At 39.9% G+C, this 17,015-nt stretch overlaps 1 protein-coding gene across 4 annotated transcripts in view; it reads left to right on the top strand.

The window, feature by feature from the left end:
* The window catches only part of NUDCD1 (NudC domain containing 1), a 59,492-nt gene that overhangs the window by 223 nt on the left and 42,254 nt on the right, over positions 1-17,015 (top strand). The window contains exons 1-3 of one of the 4 annotated variants that reach the window (XM_023750905.1): positions 19-37; positions 194-325; positions 12,632-12,786. In XM_023750905.1, the coding sequence (XP_023606673.1) occupies positions 208-325; positions 12,632-12,786 (273 nt within the window). In that variant the 5' untranslated portion in view covers positions 19-37; positions 194-207. Of the gene's footprint in view, positions 1-18; positions 38-193; positions 326-10,649; positions 10,758-12,631; positions 12,787-17,015 lie in introns of those variants that run through there. The other 3 variants (XM_023750906.1, XM_023750904.1, XM_023750907.1) reach the window with 3 other exon arrangements.

Raw genomic sequence — 17,015 nt, 5'->3', positions numbered from 1 at the left:
CGTTGGGCGGGGCGTCCTCTGGAAACTACGTATCCCGGTATGCAACAGTCAACTCGCTCACGGGCACTACATTTCCCAGAAGGCATGCTGCACCGCAGTGTTTAATGGGATGGGACCCACGCAGCCTCCCAGCCTAGGTGCAACGAGGGAAGCGCGGACCTTTCAACAAGAGCTTTATTAATTCTCCCGCTAGGATCCTGGAAGGCGATGGAGGTGGCCGCTAATTGCTCGCTGCGGGTGAAGAGACCCCTGTTGGACCCCCGATTCGAGGGTTACAAACTCTCCCTCGAGCCGCTGCCCTGTTACCAGCTGGAACTAGACGCAGGTGGGAAGCGGCGGCGTCCCCTTGCACTCTTTTCCTCTTCCCTTTCGGATGCCAAGGGCCAGACCCTTCCCGCATTTTCTTCCTTTCCAACTCGGGGCCTTCCTTACGGCCCGTCGGGCTGGGGTGGACACCGGGTGGCGGTTTCTGGAGAAGGACGTCCATCCCGGACCTTGGTGGGAGCCACCTTCTGTGGCGGGACCACGGGCCGGCACTGGGCTGGGCCGCTGGGCTCCGGGGCCCGGCACACAGGTGCTGCTCGGGCCGAGACCGCCTGTCCGTCCTGGCCTGGCCCCTGCTGCGGAGAAAGCTCACAACTTGCTTTCCCCTGGGCCTGGAGCATCCATCCTCTGTGAACCTGTGCGTTGAGAAGCCACACCTCTTTGGGACCCCAGCTCCTGCTCCCTCTGGCTGAGTCCGACCCATTTCTTAAAAGAGGAACCCCATTGTAGTTCTGAGCAGGTGCAGTTACCTGGGTGATGTTAGCCTAAGGACTGTATTGTAGAGAACATCTCCAGAAAATTGTGAGCAAGAGTTGGTTTTCGTACCCATACTTCTTACGACTTGTTTTGTGTATCTGTAGCAGGCCAGCTAGTCACTACTTTACCTTTCTTTTTTAAAAAAAAAATATTTATTGATTTCAGAGAGGAAGGGAGAAGGAGAGAGAGAAACATCCATGATGAGAGAGAATCACTGATGTGCTGCCTCCTGTACGCCCCCCACTGGGGATCAAGCCCGCCGGAATTGAACCTGGGACCCTTCAGTCCGCAGGCTGACACTCTATCCACTGAGCCAAGCCGGCCAGGGCCACTTTACCTTTTTTTTAAAAAAAAAAAAAAAAAAAACACAACAAGGTGGAGAATGGCATTTTCATTGAGGATAGAGAGCCCAGAGATTTGCATTTTTAATACACACCCCTGCTGATTCTGGTGCATGTTGTCAGTAGATCACACTTTGAGAAATACTGATCTACAGTTGATGAATAGATTTTATAGTGTCAAATAATGTGTTTAATTCATTTATAAAATTCAGAAACATCTATTGGGACCCTGTTTTATGTTACATGCTAACATCAAGATGAGTATGACAGTCTGTAACATAAAGGTGCAATTATCTAGTTGGGAGGAAAGGTAAACAGATAATTATAAAGCAATGTGGTAAGGCAGTGATTGGGATATGTACAAAACATAACGGTAGTACTTAATCTTTCCAAACCAGCCCGGGAGATCTGGGAAAGCTTCCTGGAGGAATCGATATCTAAGTTGCACTTTGGAGGCTAGGTAAGAGTTGAGCAGGGTAAGATACAATGAGCTTGGTTTTTCTTTTCCATTCCCTCTCCCACTCCATATCAGTAAATGGTACCACCATGTTTAGTTAGTTTATGCATTTAAAAAGTCATCCCAGCCCTAGCCTGTTTGGCTCAGTGGATAGAGCGTCAGCCTGCAGACTGAAGAGTCCTGGGTTCGATTCCGGTCGAGGGTACATGTCTGGGTTGTGGGCTCGATCCTGATCCCCTGTGTGGGGCGTCCAGGAGGCAGCCAATCAGTGAATCTCATCACCTACAGGTCAGGTAAGTGGTTCTAGGTGTGGCTTGGGCTCATCCGTGCACTTTTGTTCAATTATGGGTCTGCTAGGCGTCTCTGCTCATCTTGGCTGGACTTCCTCATATGTTTAGGGGTTCTTTGGCTATAGACTGGCTTAAGGTTACTTCAGATGGCCCCCACTTAGCTCTACTCCACTCGATCTCTCATTCTTTAGCCAGCTAGTCCAGGCTTATTCCAAGAGACAAGTAGCAGTGCACAAACACTTTTTCAAGCTACTGCTTGGAATAAGTTTGCTGTTGTCCCATTGTGTGGAGAGTGGTACAGCGTTTGGCCAGGTTGAAGCCTGGGACTAATAGGCGGGCACGGTCCTCTCCTGGCAAAGCCACGTGCAAGTCCCAGCTTGGGGGGCAAAGCCCTCCCAGCACAATTATAGCCAAGGGCTATAGTTGTAAGCTTGACCTTATGGTCCGAACCTGTGGTCCCACGTGACTAAGTGATACAGGCTGCAGGAGGTGCAGCAAGTAAACAAAGCTTGACCAGGTGGGTATAATTGAGTAGATTCGAAACTCAAGAGAACATTGTAACCACGCCCTTACTTTGCCTTGTGGAATCTGGCATTAAATAAAGACACGGCTTTCAGGAGAGAGGACAGCGTCTCACCCAGACCCAGCTTTTTTCTCTTGTCTGTCTTTTCTCAATCCTTCACCACCCCCTCTCAGGCTCACTGAATCTGGCTGTCCTGGCTCAGCACATATGGCACCCAACGTGGGGCTGAGTATGCCATGGTCATGCCAGCTCGTCACACCATTGGCCAAGCAAATCATATAATCATGTCTAGAATAATTATAGCCACCTCATACCACATGGCATAGCCCCAGGGAGGCATAAAAAGTTGGGACCATTAGTTCAGGTCTATGTAGTTGCTTATGTTGACGTCATGGAGTTATTTCTTCATTAAACCCTCCTGTTCAATCTGTCAGCAAATCCGGTAGAAGATTTTGGCTTCTTCATGCCTCTATCCTTGTCTAAATCACAGTTATCTCTTACCTGAACTGTAGTAGCTTCCTTGACTATCCTTCCTGTCTTCATTTTTGGGCTCCTTCATTCCATTCTCCATAAGGCAGTACAATCATAGTTTTAAATCTGTATTTATTTGATATCTGTTTGTTTCACTAGACTGTGAGCTCCATGAAGACGGTGTTTCTCCTTTACTCACTACTCTGCCATTGCTCTTAGCATAGCAGATGCTCAATAAATTGAGTGAATGAAGGAGAGAAGGAGGGAAAAAAATCTCCTGGGAAAGTGAGACAGGACTGATTTCTTCATGGGGCCCCTCAATAAAAAATAAAGCTCACCCATCATAAAAAGCCCAATTTCTTAATTTGCCAAGTGGAGATGTTTCTTAAAAACTATCATGTAGCCCAGCAGGTGTGGCTCAGTGATTGAATGTGGGCCCATGAACCAGGAAGTGAAGGTTTGATTTCTGGTTAGGACACATGCCTGGGTTTCCAGCTAGATCTTCAGTAGGGGGCGTGCAGGAGGCAGCTGATGGATATTTCTCTCTCATCGATGTTTCTATCTCTCTATTCTCCCTTCCTCTCTCTAAAATCAGTTAAAAAATATCTATTTTTAAAAACTCATGCACTCGCCCATCTTTTTATAAATAAAAAGCTATTTTTAACACAAAAAAGCAGGAAGCAAAATCTCATAATACAGTGGGGCCTTGACTTACGAGTTTAATTCGTTCCGAGACCGAGCTCGTTAAGGAGCTCGTTAACTCACATTACTCTATCAACTCAATGCAAAAAATCAGCCAAGAGACAGCTGGTATCTCAAAAAACTCGTTAGTCGTGACACTCGTAAGTCAAGGCCCCACTGTATATAGCTCTCTAAATCCAATAAAAACAAAGTTTTCCTTTTTCTCCCCTCAGTTCACCTCTGTTGGTTTTAGATTCTATGTTTGGGATGCACAACTGGAGGTGGTGAGGTGCCATTTAGGGCTTTAAGCAAAGAAGGAAAGTTGATTTAGGGTTTTAATGGTTTACACTTGGGCTCTATGGAGGTTGAATTTGGAAAATGAGAGGAATGGAAACAGATCAGCTTAACACTTTTGCAGTAGTTCATGTGGAGGGACTTATTTACTTGAGGAGGAGGATGAAAAAGAGGTTAATTCTTTTGAAAATTATTTCTAGAGAAAGTGAGGTGTGATTCAGGAGCTCCTCCTGACAGCTTGACTTCTTTTACACTAACCTAAGGAATTTACATTAATTCAGCACACTGTGAGTGGGCACCTCGGGTGGGTGAAGCTCTGCATTTAGGGTGTGAGGATGAAGATATGGTCCCTGGTCTCAAAGACCTTGGAGGTTAGGTATTCTCTTGTCTAAAGTAGTGTCATTAAATTGTTCTAAAATTCCCGCTGCTCTGTAAACAGTATATGTCACTTTGACTTTTTCTATTTTAAAGAACTAAGCAAGAAAACCTTTTTTATAAATTGTAATTGCCCTATGACCCAGCAATTCCATTTCTGGATAGTTATCTTATAGGTTTTTTCCCCTAGAAACTTTATTCAGTAAATGTCTTTGTATATCCTCCCTCCCCCTATATTTCACCTAGCTAACTCATATTGCATTTTTTCGGCTTGATTTGTGTTACTTACTTAGAGATTCCTTTCTTGAGTTAGAATCTGTACCTTTCAGAATCTACTGTCACATCGTACCTGCTATTTCATAGACTTTGTCTCACTTAGTAGTATTCGATGTCTTTTCTGTGTTAAGACTATTAGTTCTGTATTGATGAATCCTGTGTCCATCTCCTTCAGTGCTTTATCTCTAGGGCTGGAGCTTGCATGGTGAATAATGGATTATTTCATATAACACATTAAACAGCTTTATTGAGATATAATTGGCAAAAGGCTCCACATATTTAAGTGTATAGCTTGGCAAAATTTGACATATGTAAACACTCATGAAGTCATCACCACAATCAAGATATAAAATTTAGCTGTCATTCCCCGGAGTTCCATGTACTCCTTCCTCTGTAACCAGTCCTCTATTCCTTCTCATACTCCCATCAATTCCTAGGCAACTGCTGATGTCTTTCTGTCACTATATGTTAGGTTTTTTTGCATTTTCTAGAGTTTTATATTCATGGGATTATACAGTGTGTATTCCTTTTTGTCTGTTGTCTTTTAGTCAGCACAATTACTTTGAGTTCATCCTAGTCATATTGAGAGAGGGATATTGTTAGTCTGACTATAATTGTGGATTTTTCTAATTTTCCTTGTAGTTCTGTTAGTTTTTGCTTCATATATTTTGAAGCTCTGTTTTGTTGTATAAACATTGATTGTTGTGTCCTCTTGATAAATTGACCCCTTTATCATGAAATAACCTTCTTTAACCTTGGTGATAGTCCTTGCTCTGAAATCTACTGACTGATAATAAAATAGTCATGCCAGCTTTCTTTTTATTAATGTTACCATAGTGTGTGTGTGTGTACTTTTACTTTCAGCCTCTTTGGCATCTTAGTATTTAGCATACAGTTCTTATTGGCAGAAATATTTGGGGCTTGCTTTTTCATTCAGGCTGACAAATCTCATCTTTTAATTCAGTTGTTTTCATTTAATGTGATTATTAATTTTGTTGGGTTTGGGCTTTTTATCTTGCTATTGGTATTCTGTTTTTGGGAAAATGGACTTTTCTCACTGTCTGCCTTCTTTTGGATTGAATGTTTTTGTTTTATTTTCACCTGAGGATATGCTTAAAAAGGGGAGGGAGGGAGGTAGAGTGAGCAAGAGAGAAACATCGATCAGTTGCCCTCTGTAGGTGCCCAGACCAGAGATGGAAACTGAAACCCAAGTATGTGGGCCCCTGACCAGAATCGAACCAGCAACCTTTCGGTGCATAGGACCACAACAACACGCAACCAGCTGAGCCACTCTGGCTGGGCTGCATTGAATGTTTTTTTATGAATCAATTTCATCACGTTTGTTGGCTTATTAGCTATTGCTTTTGTTTTGTTGTTTTAATAGTTGCTTTGAAATTTAAGTATACAGCTTTAACTTATTACACAATACATTCAAATGATATTACACTACTTCACATGTAGTGTAAGACTCAAAATAGTATATCTAGTATTTCCATTTCTCTCCTGCTGGCCTTCATGCTATTGTTGTCATGCATTTTACTTTTACATATAATTGTAAATTCACAATACATTGTTATTATTTTTGTTTAAAGAGTTAATTATCTCAAAGAAATGTAAATGATAAGAAAAGCTTATATATTTCTCTTATAGTTGCCATTTTTAGTGCTCTTCATTCCTTTATGTAGATCCATATTTTTTATCTATAATTCTCTTGCCTGTGGGTCTTTGTGATGCATCTCTCAGTTTTTGTATGTCTGAAAACATTTTTATTTTGCTCTGGTTTTAAGGATACATTTTTGCCACATGTAGAATTCTAGGTTGACAGTTTTTTCTTTCCGTACTTTAATGATGTTTCCCCACTGTCTTTTTGCTTGTATTGTATTGTTTCTGATGAAAAATCTGATGTTATCCATCTTTGTCTTTTTATATATGACATCATTTTCTCTGGCTGCTTTTGTGATTTTTTTCTTTTACATTGGTTTTGAGCAGTTTGGGGTGGCTTTCCTCATGAGTCTTGTGCTTGGATTTTGTTGGTCTTCCCAAATCTGTGGATTTATAGTTTTCATCAGGTTTGGTAAGTTTACAGCCATTATTTCTTCTGTTCTCCCTCCCCCACCCCCCCCTCTTTTTTCCTTTGAGAAACCCAATTGCCCATTTTTAGATTGCTGGAAGTTGACCCCAGTGCATCAGTGCCGTTTCATTTTTTTCCCATTCTTTTTGTTCTCTGTTTTATTTTTTGATCATTTCTATATTCATGCCTTTAATTTCACTAATCTTTTTTTTCCAGTCCCTAATCTGTTATTAATATCTAAGTGTATTTTCATTTTAGAAATTGTAGTTTTCATCTCTAGAAGTTTAATTTAAATCATTTTTACATCTTTCATGTCTGTATCATTTTGATCATATGGGACATGCTTTAATAACTTTTAATGTTCTCTTCTGCTAATTATAACTTCTGTGTCAGATGTGTCTTGAACTTCTGTTGATTATTTATTCTTTTTATGAGTTTTGTTTTCTTTCCTCTTTGCATGTCTGATAATATTTGACTGGTTGCCAGAAATTGTGAATTTTAACTTGTTGGCTGCAGAATATATTTGTATAAATCTTTAAAAATTTTTTATTGATTTCAGAGAGGAAAGGAGAGGGAGAGAGAGATAGAAATATCAACGATTAGAGAGAATCATTGATTGGCTGCCTCCTGCACGCCCCCTACTGGGGATCGAGCCCACAGCCTGGGCATGTGCCCTTATCGGAAGTGAAGCCGGGACCCTTCAGTCTGCAAGCCGATGCTCTATCCACTGAGCTAAACCAGCTAGGGCTGTATAAATCTTCTTGAACTTTGTTCTGGGATGCAGTTGAGTTACTTGGAAACAGATTAATTGGGTGTTGCTTTTATGAATTGTTAGCCCGGTCTGGAGCAATGCTCAGTCTAGGGCTAATTATTTGAGAGAAGACTTTTCTGTGTACTCTACCCATTATCCCATGAGTTCTGAGTTTTTTTCCATTCTGGTTGGGGGGAACAGTTACAGCTCTCAGCCTTGTGTTGAGTGCCTAAAATGGTTTCTCTCATCCTTTCAGATGGTTCTTCCCCTGGCCTGAGGTGGTTTTCTCAGTCATGTGCCATTATTTGAGAGACACCCTCTGATTTTCCTCTCTCTTTGTTGCTCTCTTCTCTAGTACACTGGACAGTCCAATGAGCTGTAGTTGCCTTGATCAACTCCCTAGACTTTGACTCAGTTTCCACAACAAGGGGAGTCTCTCAGGTTCTACCTCACCTTTTCCTCTTAGTGCCAAGATCTGGAAACTCATTAAAGGTGGTACTAAGCTGGGCAGTGGTAGGGCTCACCTCCTTTGTTTCTCATTTCTTAGGGATCACTATCCTTTGTTGCCTGATGTCTAGTGTCTGGAAAACTGTTGTTTCATATAATTTTATCTGGTTTATTTAATTTTATCTTATATCTTTTTGATGGAAAGATAGAACTGGTCACGATTATTCCATCTTGGCTTCAAGAAAAAAGTGTTCAATATTTATTTTTAAATGAAAAAAGATTTTGGTAGAATAGTAGAATTCAAACAAAATTGAAATGGGTTAATATAGATAATGAGAAAATGGGAGAAGTTTGAGAAGTACAGGGTAGGAAAGAGGCCTGCTTTGGGAACAGGGCAAAAAGGAGGAAACCTTTTTTCATTTGTTTGTTGTGTGAAGTGGGAAGTTTTCAACATATTAAAGTGGAGGAGAAGGGACCAGTAGAGAGGAAGGACCTAGAAGAGGGAGGAGAGAATGGAATCCTAAGCACCTTTGTGAGAATTTGCTTTGGAAGGGAGAAGAGAAACAGGGAAATCATCATTTCTTCTTATGTGCCATCTAGCAAACACTTTACATGTTTACAGGTTACATTTGTCAAGAATATTATAGGACGAGTACCATTAACTGGTGAGACAGGATAGAAATGTTAGGTAACTTAACCAGGCTACTTGTCAGTGGGAAAGCTATACCTAGAGTACATGCTGTTCCTTCCTCCCTCCCTCCCTCTCTCCCGGCCTCCCTCCCTCCATCTCTCCATCCTTGCCAACCTCCCACTCCTTCCCTCCCCTCCCTTCCTTCCTTTCCTTCCTTTCTTTCTTAGAAAAGGAGAGAGAGACAGACAGACAGAGGCAGACAGACAGACATCAATTTGTTGTTCCCCTTATTTGTGCATTCACTGGTTCATTCCCGTATGTGTCCTGACCATGGATCAAACCCACAATCCCAGTGCATTGTGATGCCACTCCAACCAACTGAGCTACCCCTCCAGGCTGTTTCTAATGTTTTTTTGTAGTCTCTGGGCTATTTCTTCAGGGCAGGGAGGATAAAAGCTGGTGAAGATTATGGCTTTAGTTGGAGTAAACGAAGAGGAGAGCCATGTAACCATTGTATATGTTTCATATCTACTTTATTAGAGGAAAATATGGAGAAGAAAGGCAGGTGAATATGTTAATATGCAGAAACATTATATAAGACTAGAGGCCCAGTGCATGAATTCGTGCACCAGTGGGGTCCCTCAGCCTGGCCTGCGGGTTCGGGCCCAAACCGGCTCTCCAATATCCCCTGAGCGGTCCCAGATTGTGAGAGAGTGCAGGCCAGGCTGAGGGCCCCCACCGGTGCACAATCAGGGCCGGGGAGGGACGCGGGAGGTTGGCCAGCTGGGGAGGGACTGTGGGAGGGCTCCAGGGTGTGTCTGGCCCATCTAGCTCAGTCCCGATTGGCTGGACTCCAGCAGCAAGCTAACCTACCAGTCGGAGTGTCTTCCCCCTAGTGGTCAGTGCATGTCATAGCGACTTGTTGACTGATTGACTGCTCCCTGGTGGTCAGTGCATGTCATAGTGAGCGGTTGACTGGCCTTAGCATATCATTAGTATATTACGCTTTGATTGGTTGAATGGCCAGCCGGTCAACCGGACACTTAGCATATTAGGCTTTTATTACATAGGAGAGTTTAGTGAGGGCAATGCTCCTAGTTCTAGCCCTACCTTATTCCATAAATTTCGCTTCAGAACTTGTAATACAAACTTGTGCTCTACTTTTTGGCATCTTTATACACAAATAAATTAAGTCTCTAGGTGAAAAGAAGACTTAACTCATTGAGTACAATTAGAAGATAAGTGGTCTAAGAAGTGACCTTTGTTAGTGTTTTAATATTCTTTGCCTCTGCCTTCCATTAAAAAAAATTCTATGATTACTGGTATATAAGTATTAGATTAAATCATGTTTAACTGGTGTCAAAAGAGTTGAATATTGGCAGTTTCATGAGGTTCAATATAATAGTATATTATAGACAAGCAGTAATTGTAATTGTTGTTAGCACCATTAACAGGGCTCATTTATTTATTTATCAGTGTTTTATTTTTTTATCAGTGTTTTATTTATCAGTGTTTGCCCAATGCACAATATCTGGCCCATAGCAGTCCTTCAGTAAACGATTTGTGAGTGAAAAACTACAGATTTTTGAGGTTACGTGTATGTTTTGTAAGGAATTTCGGGAAAGATTAGGAGAGATCCCCTTTGTGTTAGGCCCTAAGTTCTTTTTACTAAGAGAGAAGGATTTTTCAGCAAAGCTCTTTTTATTTCCAATGCAGTTATTATAATGTTAATTAATAAAAACTCACTATACTTGCTTCTTAGCCCTCATGAAAGATGTTCCTCTTTTTCAACCATTTCAAAGATCCCAACCGACATCTGAGACTCCCTGCGCTCTACTCCTTCTCTTAGGAGGCTTTGTAAAAGGGCTCTGCCAGCCTCCCATTCTCAACACTGCTTTTCTCCTTTCAATTGCTCTGCCTCCCCTTTATACTCAGGGTGATTAACATGATATTTTTCTTTCTCATGTGGGGCCGGAGGCAGACTTTTTCTATGCACCAACAGGACAATTATGAAAAAAAAATGTGTTTGTCGTCACCTTGTCTAGTATTACTGTTTGGGCCATTATGGTTCCACGCACATTTTCTGCAGTAATGAGTTTCATCCACACAGTGGTGCTAGAAAACCAAGAATTGATGTTTGTCCCCCTCCTAATCAGTGGAATAGGTATTTCTAACTGTTCCTTATAAAAGAAACACTTCCTGGAGTTATATAGAAACAGTGTCCTCCGTCTCTATCAAAGCCATCATAAAGCTACAATGATGTCACTTCTGAACTTCAGTAGTCCTTTACCCAATGACTGCAGTGGTTTCCTAGAGGATCTTCCTGGATTTACCCCTGCTTTACTCTGGTATGTTTTCCATATTGTAGTTATAAGTGATCCTTTTACACATTTGAATCTGGATTTTACTCTCCTGCTTAAAAAAATCCATAATACCGTGAGTTTATCAACAAATATAAGTAAAGAAAAGGTCTTTCATGATTCAATTCCTGCCAGGTTCTCTCACTTCATTCGTCTGTAAGCCTTTCCTTGTATAATTCTGTTGCTGTTATTTCAGCCAGTTTGGCTGTCTTTTGGGTCTTTGAACACAAGTTTTCCCTCTTTCTTTTGCCTGCTTTTCCTTCTGTCTGTGTTAAGTAGGTGCGTGTATGTGTGTAGGTAGGTAGGTCTACTTCTTAAATTAACTCTATCCTTCGTTGCTTGGCTCAAATTTTTGAAAGCTCCTGTTAATCTTCCCATGTAGATTAGCTCCCATTGTTACTTGTTCTCATGGTACCAGTAATTTTTCTTTTTTAAACATGTTTTTTATTTCAGAGAGGAAGGGAGAGGGAGAGAGAGATAGAAACATAAATGATGGGAGAGAATCACTGATTGGCTGCCTCCTATACATCCCTACTAGGGACCGAGCCCGCAATCAGGCATGTGCCCTGACCGGGAATTGAACCTCCTGGTTCATAGGTTGATGCTCAAACACTGAGCCATGCCAGCCAGGCCCCAGTAATTTTTCTTAAAAACATTTAATCACATATTTACTTATGCAGTTACTTGAGTAATGTCCATTTCCCCACTCGATCATAAGTGTTAAGAAGATAGATTCTGTGCTCTTTACTCATCATTGTATCATTGGTGCCTATTAAAATAGTTGTTGAATAAATGAATGAATGGATATAAGTAAGCTAGGACTCAAAGCAGGTAATAGAATTAGGAACAGGTGAGCATTCTGGAATAAAACTTCCAATTAGCATATAGTAAGATGAGTTTTATATTAAGGTAAGGTATTGGCTCAGCTTGGTCCACTTACTTATTTCCTGTTAAAGCAGAAAGTAGTTCTGGTGCATGGGCAGCCCTGAATGGTAAGGGTTCCTATATATGGAAAGGAGGAGTGAGAGGCAGAAATCACATTTGGCAGATTTAAAATGATGGAAGCAACTAAGAGAGTAGATCTTAAAAGTTCTCTTTAAAAGGAAAAATTCTATGTAAGATGATGGGTGTGTGAAGTGAACATTGTAGTAATCATTTTGCAATATATACATGTATTAAATCATGATGTTGCACACTGAACTTATACAATGTTTTATGCCAATTATATCTGTAAAGCTGGAGAAAAGTAAAATAAAATTATGGAAGCAGCTAATACTCTAGTGGAAAAAGTTCTATTTTTTAGTAGGAAACTTTATTTTTGTTCCAGGTATAATAGTGTTTTGTTCTGTATTGTTGGGAAAAATGTGGTGTAACATTGCAGAAATCACTATTTGTGATCACATTTATTTCCAAAATTGTGTAATGAAATAATAAAAACACTCTTTCTTAATGTATGGTAAAAATCAATGAGATATAATAGAGGTTTATATTTTTTGTGTGGTAAAAATCAATGAGATATAATAAAGGTTTATATTTTTTACAGTATATAAACACTTTATGAAGTAGACTTAATATTTGCCCAGGAGATAGGAAATCCTTCAATTTTAGAATTTCTCTCTTCTTTTTATTCATAATTATAAGGAAGAGGTGGCCACCATGTTCTAAGTTCTGTAAGGGCAGGGACCATGTCAGTTCTACACACTGTTTACCTCTGCACAGTTTCAGGTAGGTGCCCAGAATTGTTTTTGAATGAATAGCACAGTGAATTGTCCTGAAGGCCTCTTGCCATGTAGGCATTGTACAGAAAGGAACAATCTGAGGCAAAACTTCTTATGTGTTTGTTTACTTTGTTTATATTTCAGCTGTGGCAGAAGTAAAACTTCGAGATGATCAATACACACTGGAACACATGCATGCTTTTGGAATGTATAATTACCTTCACTGTGATTCATGGTATCAAGACAGTGTCTACTACATTGATAACCTTGGAAGAATTATGAATTTGACAGTGATGCTGGTAAGGAAAAAATATATAAGTAGGATTTTCTAATAAATTTGATCCTTAATTTTCACTTTGAATCCTATATCCAAGTAACTGATGGACACATACCTTCAATATAGAAAATCCTATCATCAGTCTGTAAGGCTCCATTTTTGTTTTATTAAGTTTTTTTTTTTCCTCCTTTGTTCCTATTCCTACACATATTTATTCCCCTCCACTCCTACCAGTGGGCAACTGCTCTAATGAGTTTATCAATGTTGATGTAACTGTTCATTTCTCGTTTCTTCATGTGAGGTGTGTTATCCCCAACTATGATGGGGGATCTATTTTTCCTTTTAGCTAATTTCTGCTTTATGTATTTTTAACAGTTTTAATTAGGTGCAAACATTTAGGATTGTTTTGCTTGCTATGGATTGGTCTTTTTAGGATTATGAAATGTCCGTTATTTCTAGGCTCTGGGAATAATTTTGTCTTGAAATTTTTTTATATTAATAGAGCCATGCTAGCTTTCTTAATAAATATTATTTATCTTTTTTATCCTTTTAATTTCAGTTTGTCAGCGTTCTTATTTTTAAAGTGTATGTCTTGTAAAGAACATTTAGTAGGGTCTTTTTTTATTATTATTCAGTATGAGAATCTCTGTCCTTTAATTGGAGGGCTTAGTACATTTATATTTAATGTAATTACTGATATGGTTGGGTTTATATTACCATCTTTTCAGTTTATTTCATCTATTCGTTGTTCTTTTGTGTCTCTGTTCCCACCTTTATATGGATTAATCTATCTTTTTTTTTTTAAATTAAAATTCCATTTATTTTTCTCTTTTGGCTTTTTATATAAACCTGTTTGTATTACTATTATTTATTTATTTTTTTAATTGTTGACAGTATTGCTGAAAGCCGGTTTGGCTCAGTGGATAGAGCGTCGGCCTGCGGACTGAAGGGTCCCAGGTTCGATTCCGGTCAAGGGCATGTACCTGGGTTGCAGGCACATCCCCAGTAGGAGATGTGCAGGAGGCAGCTGATCGATGTTTCTCTCTCATCGATGTTTCTAACTCTCTATCTCTCTCCCTTCCTCTCTGTGGAAAATCAATAAAATATATTTTAAAAAAAAAATTGTTGACAGTATTACAGATGTCCCCCATTTTCTCCCCTTTTGCTCCACCCCACCCCACCCCAGGCCTTTACACACTATTGTCTGTATCCTTGGGTTATGCATACTAGTATATGCATATACGTTTTTTGGTTAATTTCTTGCCATCCCCTTCCCGCCCCTCTCCCCTCTGTGATCTGTCAGTCTGTTCCATGCATCTATGCTTCTGGACCTATTTTGTTCATCAGTTTATTTTGTTCATTAGATTCCACCTATAAGTGAGATCATATGTGTTTCTCTGACTGGCTTATTTCACTTATAATAATCTCCAGGTCCATTCATACTGTTGCGAAGGATAAGGGATCCCTTAGTATTCCATTGGTTATTGTAGAGATTATAATATTCACCTTTAACTTATCATAGTCTGCCTCTAACTAATGTTATTCTAGTTAAAAAAACCCATATAAATCTTACAATAATATTTCTTTTACTTCCTTTACCACCTTTGAGCTATTTTTGTTATATATTTTGTTTTGTTTTTTGTTGTAAACTCTACAGTACATTGTTATGATATTTGGCATAAATAGTCAACAGTCAGTTAATAGTTTCCTAATTATTTTCTGCTTCTTCTAGCCTTCCCCTACATTGTGTCTACAGCATAATCTAAATTGCTTGTCTAATCTGATCACTCTCACTTAAATTCCTTTTCCTTTATGACAAAATCCACACTTTTTGACAAAATCCAAAATTTTTTGACAAAATTTTTTTCCAGCTTGGTGGGTTTCTCTTTATTGAAGTGAAAATCTACACTTTTAAATATGTACTTTTAGAATAGGCAATGTTTTCATGTGATTTTTAAAAAAATTTTTTAAATACTCAGTAAAGTCTTTCTGACCTCATCTTTTAATCTCTCCTGTTTTAAATACCCATATTCCCTTTGCAACTTTTAAAAAATTAGTTTATCTGTTTTTCTAGACATGGTTTGTTTTTTATGTGTCTGTTTTGTTTTTTTCATCAAGTATAAGCACAAAAGTGGTATATATTCTTTTTCTTTCTTTTTTTTTTTTTTTTTTGGAAATAGCAAAGTTTACTTTTGTAATTTCTCTCTCCACTCCTCCCCTCTTCATACCTTCAGAAGCTCCATGTCTACCTGCCACACACTGCCTTTCCTATCTCTCTAGTTCTTTCTATATATATAAAAGCCTAAGCAACCTTTATGACCAGACAACCGGCCGGGTGACGTGCACTGACCACCAGGGGGCAGACGCTCAACGCAGGAGCTGCCCCCTGGTGGTCAGTGCACTCCCACAGCCAACCTCCCATGGTCCCTCCCCCAGGCCAGCCCGATTGGAACCGGGCGAGACTGCCCCGTTCGGCTGGGAGGGACCCCACCTGTGCAGAATTCATCCACCAGGCCTCTAGTTCTTTATATAATACTAAATATCAAATTTATGTTGTGTTCTTCAAACCAAAACAAAACAGCTTTTATTGCCCAGCGCATTCATATTACAGTCTGGTAAAAAGAATTTAACAGAACTTATGGATTCAAGCTAGATTGAATGATCTCAGAGGGTATTAAGCATATGAGTTAATCCCCATCAATCTACAAGTGGTCAGGCATGGAAGAGGCAACAATAGAGAACCTCTGAGCTTTCCTTTCCTCCCGCAGGCCAGGCTGAGCCTGCTCCCTTTCTTTCAGGATCCCCCAGCTGCAGTGCTGTAAAAACATGCACCATGGCCTAAAAGAACTGCTCTGGTACAACTTCTGCAAATAATCTGAAACCATGAATCGTAACTATAAGAGTGTGAAGAATTTCTTGGATTTAGAAAAAATCACTGGGAACATAATCTTCCCATGTCATGTTCAAATTTTCCATGAGGTCTACCTGAATTTACTCTCAGAAATTCCTCTTCTTTCTAGCATGATGTTTTTCTCTTTTCCTGTCCCCTCGGCATTTGGTTCAGGGACAGAAGCACCTACTGAAGGCAACAGAGGTTCCCATGATAACTAAGCAGAAAGGGGAATAGAAGCAAGAAACAGAGCATGGTCTGATTTCTGCTGTCTGCTGGCCGGTTTATTTTAGAACCTGTACAGGTGATCTTGTGCCTGTTTTGAAGCCTGTGTACATGGATAAAATATACAAATTATTCTTGGCATATCAAGTTTATAATGCCCTTCTCTCCAACTTTGACTTTCACCACTTTATACAGACTGCACTCTAGTAATACCACACTCTTGCGATTCCTGAGACATGCCCGAAAGCCTGTTGCCTCCAGTCCTTTTCCCAGGTGATTAACTCTTCCTTGGAATATCCTCTCTTGGTTCTGTCAGACTGCTTCCCAGTCTTCACTTAAGTCCCAACTAAACATTTCATCTAGGAAGCTCGCCTTGATAAATCTCTTTGCTCCCCCAAGAACATTTAAACTGTTGGCTCCCAGATCTCCATGAACTATATGAATTTGTTCTGGGCCAGGGGTTAGCAAATTGTTTGTGCATAATGCCAGATAATAAATCTTTTAGGGTTTATGGACCAAACAGTTTTATGTTACAACTGCTCAATTTTGCTGTAGTAGTGTGAAAACAGCAGTAGACAGTATGTGTAAATGAATGAATGTGGTTGCATCCAATAAAACTTTATTTACCAGAACAGACAATAGGTCCAATTTGGCTCATGGACTATAGTTTGTTGGCTGTTCTTCTAGCCTGTGGTTTTTCTTATATTTGTGTAATTCTAGGACTCAGCAGAAGGGTTGCCAGTGTGTTGTTGAATGGATAACAGCTGTTAAAAGTTTGTTCTTTTTTTCTTTTTTTAAAATTTATTTAATATTTTTATTATCACTTTAAAAAAAATCTTTATTGTTAAAGTATTTACATAGGTTCTCTTTTTCCCCCCATTAACCTCTTCTAGCCCGCTCCCGTCCTCCTCCATCCTCCCCAGGCTCTCACCACCCCATTGTCTGTGTCCAGGCGTCATGCATATATGCATACAAGTTCATTGGTTGATCTCTTCCTGTTCACCCTCCCCTGCCTTCCCTCTGAGGTTCAACAGTCTGTTCATGCTTCTATGACTCTGGGTCTATTTTTGATCATGGTTTATTTGGTTCATTAGATTCTGCATATGAGTGAGATCATGTGATACTTATCTTTCTCT

The sequence above is a fragment of the Myotis lucifugus genome, unplaced genomic scaffold (genome assembly GCF_000147115.1).
Source record: "Myotis lucifugus unplaced genomic scaffold, Myoluc2.0 scaffold_17, whole genome shotgun sequence".
Classification (NCBI taxonomy): Eukaryota; Metazoa; Chordata; class Mammalia; order Chiroptera; family Vespertilionidae; genus Myotis; species Myotis lucifugus.
Note: the sequence above shows the minus strand (reverse complement) of the source record. Positions and strands in the feature narration are given on the sequence as shown.